The 7983-nt window shown below is 45.3% G+C and overlaps 1 protein-coding gene across 1 annotated transcript; it reads right to left on the reverse strand.

Moving 5' to 3' along the window:
• Nucleotides 1-1399: 1399 nt before the first annotated feature.
• Nucleotides 1400-2172, reverse strand: BO85DRAFT_510113 (uncharacterized protein; the record flags this gene model as incomplete). Its single annotated transcript, XM_025664533.1, has 2 exons — nucleotides 1400-2025; nucleotides 2079-2172. The coding sequence occupies 2 exons, from the start codon at nucleotides 2170-2172 to the stop codon at nucleotides 1400-1402; spliced, it is 720 nt and encodes a 239-aa protein (XP_025509561.1).
• Between the last annotated feature and the right edge of the window lie 5811 nt (nucleotides 2173-7983).

A 7983-nucleotide genomic window follows, 5' to 3' on the forward strand; every position in this document is an offset into this window, starting at 1 on the left:
CATCACTACTGCATGTCCCTCAAATTCAAAGTATCTGGACTTTGTTGCCGCGACACCAAAGGTATAGCTTTACCTTGAAATGTGCCGCTGGGTATAGAGTATGATGATTTGTAGATATCCAGTGATTGATCGAATGGATTGGTTCAATTTTCTACAGCAAGGAGACTGATCCTGGGAAGGCAACATCCAGCCTACAATGACAACAAAGCTACATATATAGTGTTCATCTTCATTTTTGTCTCCAAATTTATCGTATTAAGTTATAACATTCTGCAGACCTTGGGGTCGGGCTCGGGCCAGCCCAGCCCAGCCCCGATAGGGGTTGGAATTGGTTCTTTTCTTTTCCTTTTTTGGTTCTTCGTTGTCTTTTCCTTTGTATTGTTCCTGTACGTCTCGTATATACTCTTATTTTTTTTAATCCGAGACAAGCATTTGAGGACACAGTATAACTTGAATTTGTGTCAAGTCTAATGTACCATGGCTTATTTCATGGCGGTAGTGTTCGAGAATGTGATTATGCTTCTCAAAGTGCAAGGAGAAATTACTTCGGATGAAAATCTTTCGCAAGCAATTCATTGAACTAGATCCTGACTTAGTCCAGGAACAAGGACTCTGCGAAGGAATTAAATGTAGGATTCTATCACCCCGACAATGACGCGCTATATATCACAAAACGTACTGGTAGTCTTATTTAATATAGCTGTATTTAGTATAACTGGAAAAATTAAGTGATTATAATATTTGATATTACATAACAGCTAATTAAATAGATTTCTTTTGGTATGTTTAAACCAGAATATTGACTATGTAAAAATCAGCGTGGGAAGATATATGAACAATGAAGAACAATAAATAAGTAGGCAAGATACCTAAAACTACATAATATATATCAAACAAAGCAAAATGAAACATGTACCCCAATCACTTCGCTTCAATGCCATCACAATAGCCTTCTTGTACATAGAGCCGGTGATCCAATACTAGGTATGGCTCGCCTCTAATACTTCATTACAAATATAGACCAGCTACCTTATTGTGACAATAATGAGTCGGAAGCAATAATCCTGTTCATTGACATTCTGCCTGAGGACGTAAGTAAATTGTAACTCTTTTTAGCCAGTAAGGGTGTTGAACCCTGTGAGACTTTTTGGAAGAAATAAACATGTTCGGTTTAGGGTGTTGTACCCAATACCACATAGACGCTTAGGTTATGAAGTCATAGACTCAAGTTGCTGCCTTTTTCGACCCCGTGGAAATGACATCAATACAAACAACCCCTTTCCGTCAATAAGTAGCCAAGAAACTTCCTTCGAACCCCTATATTGTTAGTAATCTTTTTTAGCAAGCTGTAACGACAGATCACCAGAATATTAGATGTATGTCTTACCTTATATATCCGTTATCTGCATGAACAACTGTCCCAGTCCCAGTTACGGCAGTTAGTGTCGAAGTTGATACAGAAGCGGCCTCCACACCTGCAGTGATCCCAGTCCCAGGTCTCACAACCTGGAAAGTAGTTAGGACACCACTGTCCGTGGCACCTATAATCGGAGGGATTGCCACTGCCTCCGCCAACCCCTCCTTCAGTAGATCCGCCACCTGTAGCGGGTGCAGCATTGTTAATATTGTTGATATTGGTATTGACGTTGTTATTGGTGTTGACATTGACATTGGTGTTAGTGTTGGTATTGGTATTGGTGTTGCTGTTCGTGCTGGTACTAGTCGCCTGGCTTGATGCTGAAGTCGAGGTAGAAGTCGAGGTAGTTGTAGGAACCGTTGTAGTCGAAGTAGGTGGAGTGGTTGCCTGGTTGGTATTGGCATTAGTATTAGCATTGGTATTTTGGTTCACATTGGTATTAGCATTCGTGTTGGTATCTGTCGCTGCTGGCGGTGTGGTGATGCTTGCAGTTTGCCGGCGGTAATTGTGTCCATCTTTATCAAGACACTTGCATTCCCTTGAGTCCCACTTCTTGCATTCGCGGTCTACCCTGGTGCATTGATGATCATCATAATCATGATAATGACCTGGTGAAATGTTAGCGGAACAGAGAGATGTTGAATAAGGTGTCTTTGTATACCTTGAACATCTTTGTACGATCCACCGTTTGCTACAGGTGAAGCAGTCACGGAGCCAGCAAGGGCTGCAAGCAAGAGGGTGTAGAAGACCTTCATCGTAATGTTCGGTAGCAGATATCTTTGAAGCTGGTGAACGAGATATTTGTTGTGAGTGGATTGTGTAGTGTGCAGAAGAATTTCAGCTGGGCCAGGATGTTCCTTGGTATTTATAGTATGAGACTAGCTAGTCATTCGAGACGAGCAATAAACACCGAAGGCTAGAGGATCTAGAACAAACACATGTAAATTTAGGGTTATGAAAACGGAATCCTAAATTAAAGTTCCGAAGTCAGAAGCTTCAATGAATAAGGTGAGGTGCGGCGTACGAACCATGGGTTGTCAAAATTATATCTTCGAGATCAAAGATACCACCATGGATATTCAAAACCTGATCATGGACGACACTATTGATCCTTTCCCGAACTCCACCAACTGCATTCTTTGTTCCATATGATGCTTAGATACGAGATATACATATAATTCGGAATTGTACTCTCACTCGTATTAGTGGAATGATGCTCAACAGGCGAGCAGCTGTTGTTTACCAGTAATGTTCTAGACAGAGCACTTGCAGCCTTATTGCGTTGAATTATTATGATTCAGAGCGGCTTCGTATTTCCGGTCTGGAATCTTCTGGCGGCAAAACTTTAAACCTTATATTACAACTTCGTGTACGGGTACCCCGCCCAACCCGCCTTTGTTGGAATCCTTCCCGAGAACAATGCGATTCATAAGTCTGGGGTCTGTTGGTGGGAACCCAGCAACGGCCTCATATCCATTCCAATGGGACTTTGCGTGAAGTGTGATATTGGAAGCTTCTAGACCATGGGCAGTCAGCTCTGTAGAGCCTAGAGGATGACCACAACTTAGGAGGAAACTTTGAATGGCGGGGTGCCGGCTATACTGGAAAGGAATGACTATGTCGCTCTAGGCCATTCTGCAAACACATCACTCGCAATGGTAGGCTCAGTATGCTCTAAGTATGAAATCAGACAGGTCTAATTAGACGTTCAAGGAGCAAGAACCAATTGTACGCTAAATGAAACTCAGAATGTTGTCAAGATATTATCACAGATACCTATGGATGGCTAGACTTTGGAGTAGTAAGGGTGGTATCATTAAGGGTATCACTCAGTGGTACCCGCTTTGCCAAGCGGGATCTCCGCACCGGGCCCTGGGTCTTCTTTTCCTTGCGCAGATATTGCTGGCCGGTTGAATTACCCGCTCAGGCTCGGGATATACGCAAGATTCTGAGCCAGTCCAACTTCTGCCATAACAGCAAGGGTGGCGTCTTCATGCCATGCTGATGCGAGGACAAGTAGGTTTCAGCCAAGCATTGGATCCAGCACATACCGAATGGTATGTTTCGGCCCATATGTTTCTCTCGGATGCTGGTTCTGCATTACAATGGTGTATGAGAAGGGATGTCAGTCCAAGTATTACATCACAGGCTCGCCGGCATTGTCTGCATTGTTAATCCAAGAGCGCCAATTCATCTTGCTTGATAGAGTTACTCATCTACCATATCAATTACCATTATTGACCGCATCTACGAGCGATATGAGCATGACTGTGGTGGGGACTCAAACAAACTCGTTTCATTGGCAGGGCAAAAGAGTTGTCAGAAATGTTATGTCTTTTATGTGCATGGCCACAGCCAGTACCCTGAATACTCTGGCACAGGAATTGATACGAGGCCTGGGCCCCTCTAAGACGGACTTATTGTGAGATACATTTCCCAGTTCATGGTAGACCCAATCCTAAGGCGGGTCTACGTTTGGGAGGACGTATGGTGCCTTTCCTTCTACGAGCCTGTCGGCCTCCCCGCCCTCAATTCCTTGCGTTCCTTGGAACTCTACACTTATTGCGGGGCGCATATTGGGTGTAACCACCTGACACACAATAAACTAATATGATGTCGTTCACGTGCCTTTCCTCATAGCTTAGACTGACCAGTTCCGGAGAACGCCCTTGTCCGCGGGGGACCAGAACAAAACTCAATTATGGATTAACCAATCTAACAAGATTCAGGCCTCCTGCATCGTGTTCAACAGAGACGTGGATAGTAGTGGTCCAGTATTCAAGTTCGAAGTCTGTTTTAAAGTAACAACAGCTCATTCCCCTCACCTGAGGCATTCCTCCCCACACTAAACCAAACAAACATTGAGTAATATCGTCAACGCCTACCAGATTTGAAAGAATACCGGTTAATATTTCTCTCATACTTGGTGAAATCATTGTACTGCTACATACACTGACCATAATATCCCGCCACCTCTACCTCACCCACCCTCTTCAACATTCCCAGAACTGTTATTTCCCACGCCGCTTTACATTCGTATCAGTTGACTAACGGGAACATTTTGACTGCAGAATTAAGTGCGTCGAGGCGAGATTGCTGGCCTGCGCGCCTGTCCCAGCCACCACCTCCTAAACATAGAGGTATAATACGGCTGTGCGCAAGAGCATTGAGTACTTAAGATGTATCGATCTTACTTAACAAACGAATACATTCCCATCCAGATGTCTCCATCACGAAGGATTTGAACAACATCTGTTTTTCCAGGCATAATTCTTTTCTGTGTGTCAGATATAACAGAGATAGCAGCAGCGGCAGGGGGTGCTGGGACGGGTAACAGGTACCTTAGTCCGGCATCGATTCAAGCAAGGCAATCCTTCTCATCCTTCTGCTTTTATTTGAAAAAGAAGAATGTCAATTCAATGAGTCGGATCATCAAGGCATAAGTGGAAAATATGTGAATGGGGCAAGCTTGACTCGGTATCAGATCACAACATGCACAGATAAGTCAATTCCATTAGTGTTGGCAGATACAGGGACTTTTCAATAAATCCTCCTAGAAATGCCCTCGGGTCAATAAAGCCAACATGGGTTTTCCACACCTGGTGAGTTTTATTGGAGTTTATTCGTATCGTCTTGCCAGCATGGCAAAGGCATTGAAAAGAAAATAGAGCCCGTGTATTTTGGAATCCAATAATCCGAGGAGGTAGCAGCAATGCTTCTAGCTGATCCTCGACATAGCGCGCGAAGACTAAAGGGGAAATAAGACTGCGCTGTAAACGTCAAATAGGGTTTTATTATTAGACACCGGGGATAAACCGGGCAGCGATGCATGGTGTGTGCTACGCTTCTTAGCTTGTGATAAACATTGCGCAGCTCGCCCAATTGCAGTCCTAAGACCAACTTGGGTACATAATATGACTCTGCAGCCTATCTTAGTTCATCTAAATGTTGAAACACAGATTATCGCGAAGGCACGGTGCTCCATATGGTTTTCGTTATTCAGCCCTTCCAGCCCACATGTCCCAGTTCCCATTGTTGGAATGCTGCGATAATACTTCAGAACTTGATTCCAAAGGGCAAGCGGATCCTGGCTAAGATAAATCATTTGATTTGGATACATCAGATGTGTCTCCGCCCGTGGCCACGGAGGTGCATATGGCCGCCAGAAGCCGTGGTCTTTCTACCTGGCACATTCGCTCTTCTGCTTATGGCTTTGCCAGTCTAACTTGACCCAACAACTACGGCGGTTGTTATCCATGTAGGATGACTACTGTTATATATTCTTCAACGGTCATGGGACATTATTTCACGTTGTGTTCTCAGAAGCCATGACCAGTGAACTTGCCGGCAAAAACCCTAACCGCATTCTGGGCCAGCATTCCATTCACCCTCGCTGTTATCATTGTTCAGTCAATACACACCAGTGTGTCCGACATTATCAGGCGAAAGGCTGCACTTTATGCAGTTCTCTTTATTTTTGTTGTTGGGACTGTCGTTTTTGGCGTGACCCGTAGCATGTTTCTGTTGAATCTAGTCCGGGGTCCTTCAGGGAATCGGCGGTGGAGGCCTAGACGTGGTAAGTGAGGTCATTGCGGCGGGCATAATCACGCTGCAGGAGCGTGCTACCTATATTGGTCTTATTTCTCTACCCGTGGCTCCTGGGATCATTCTGGGGCCCACCCTTGGGGCACTGTCCAGCGAGTAGGATGGACGGCGGTAGATTGGATGGATCAATTTGCCAGTGATAGCAATTGTAGTGGTGTTGGACTATTTCTTCGTGCGTCTCAAGTCTATTCGTTAGGGAATCCTTCCGCACGCAATTGGCATTACTTGATTGGGTAGGGATCATTGTCTTTGCGGTTAGCTGCACTGTTTTCGCTTTGCCCCTGAGCTGGGCCGAGAATATGTACCCGTGGTCCTCGTTGCCTTCGCTATCTATGAGTCCAGGCCACAATCTTCTGTGTTCCCATACCATATCTTCCGCTAGCGTACTGCCCAGATGGCACTCATTGGAAGCTTCATTCACGGTGTCACACTGTACATTCTTCTGATGTACGGGCCCTTTTCTTCCAGTCTGTCTATCTAGAGACCCCACTACGGTCGGCGATCTCAATGCTCCACTTCTGCTGCGTGCTCCTGGCTTTCACGGGTATTTCTGCCTGAGCGCTGGACTAAATCCGCACTTACCGGTGGGAGATCCGGGGTGGCTGGGTCTTTCTGAGGGTTGGTGTGGGACTCTTCGCAATGTGGCACCGCTGCACCGCTGCACCGAGCAATCGGTATCGGGACGTTGCTCACTGTGCCGCGCATCCCCATGCATGCCAGCGCCCCGACCGCCGAGGATCAAGCGCTCGCAATCGGCATCCTCGTTTCCTTCAGTCTATTTTGTGCTGTGATCGGCCTTTGGCGGTGTCTGACTCTTTAACATCTCTGTTGATTGGGGAGCTAAACACTTGAGACCCAGGAGCGGGGTAGGCAGTCCTTCGAGCATGGGTCAGTGTAGTTGACTATACCAGACTATAATATGGACCAACCAGTAGTTGTTTGCTGTCAAACAGTAGGCTTGGCCGACGAGAAAGTGGAACACATGGTCTAACACAGGTTCTGGGTTTTGCGCTTGCTCTTCGTTACGTGTTTACTGCATGGTTCAACTCAGTAATTTTAATACCCTGATAGATGCTGGTCAGGGGACTGTCTTACTTTGGTTCACAAGATATCGGGCGGTACTAGTAAGCCAGCAAATTACAACTGTGTCATCTTGCACTTAATTCTATAAGTGGCTGTGGAAATTGTTAGCTCTGCAGAACCATGAACTCTACTACTCATATGTTTTGGTATGGTCGTCCACTACCGACAGCGACACAATTAAATGGACGATCCTCTTGTTGACCGTGCCGATAGCACACTTAAAGCTATTATCGCATGATATCACGCCTTCCCATATTACAGTAACTATAGAGCTGGAATTGTCTGTCGTCAAGCTAGTATGAATTCTGTTGTTGTGTTGATGTTGCTCTGGTGTATATAAACTTCTTACCCCGCTGCGTGTCAGACCCAAGGTTAATATTATCGGCATAAAGGGAGACATTATTATGTAATTCCATATCAAATCACGTATGAAGGCATGACTTCGCCTGGCCACCCTTTTTATAACCGAAGTCATACATCGACCACTAATCCCCAACGGTGCATCATCACACATATCTGTACGTGATTGAGCTGTCAGTTAATCTATCAGAAGCCAGGAAAAAGCAATAGAGGAGATCTTGACAACTATTTCCTCCGCTAATAGGCCTCCGACATTAATAAAGAAGGCGTCCAGGCGGAGTAGATACTAGATAGAGGCCAATATTGGCTAACGGGGGCGCAGTCAAGAAACTCAGCTCTGATGATCACAGCGGGAAAAAGGCAATGATCATCTCCATCTCTCTGCAGGCACCTCTTGGTATTGGACGATCAAAACCTTATTTGACAGAGCGCAATTAAGGGGTTTGTTCATCCATTACCTCAATCGGTAGTAGCACATCTTGGTAGGCCATTTATTTTCGCCATATGCCTGTTCTATA

Source organism: Aspergillus piperis (assembly GCF_003184755.1).
Source record: "Aspergillus piperis CBS 112811 unplaced genomic scaffold BO85scaffold_46, whole genome shotgun sequence".
Classification (NCBI taxonomy): Eukaryota; Fungi; Ascomycota; class Eurotiomycetes; order Eurotiales; family Aspergillaceae; genus Aspergillus; species Aspergillus piperis.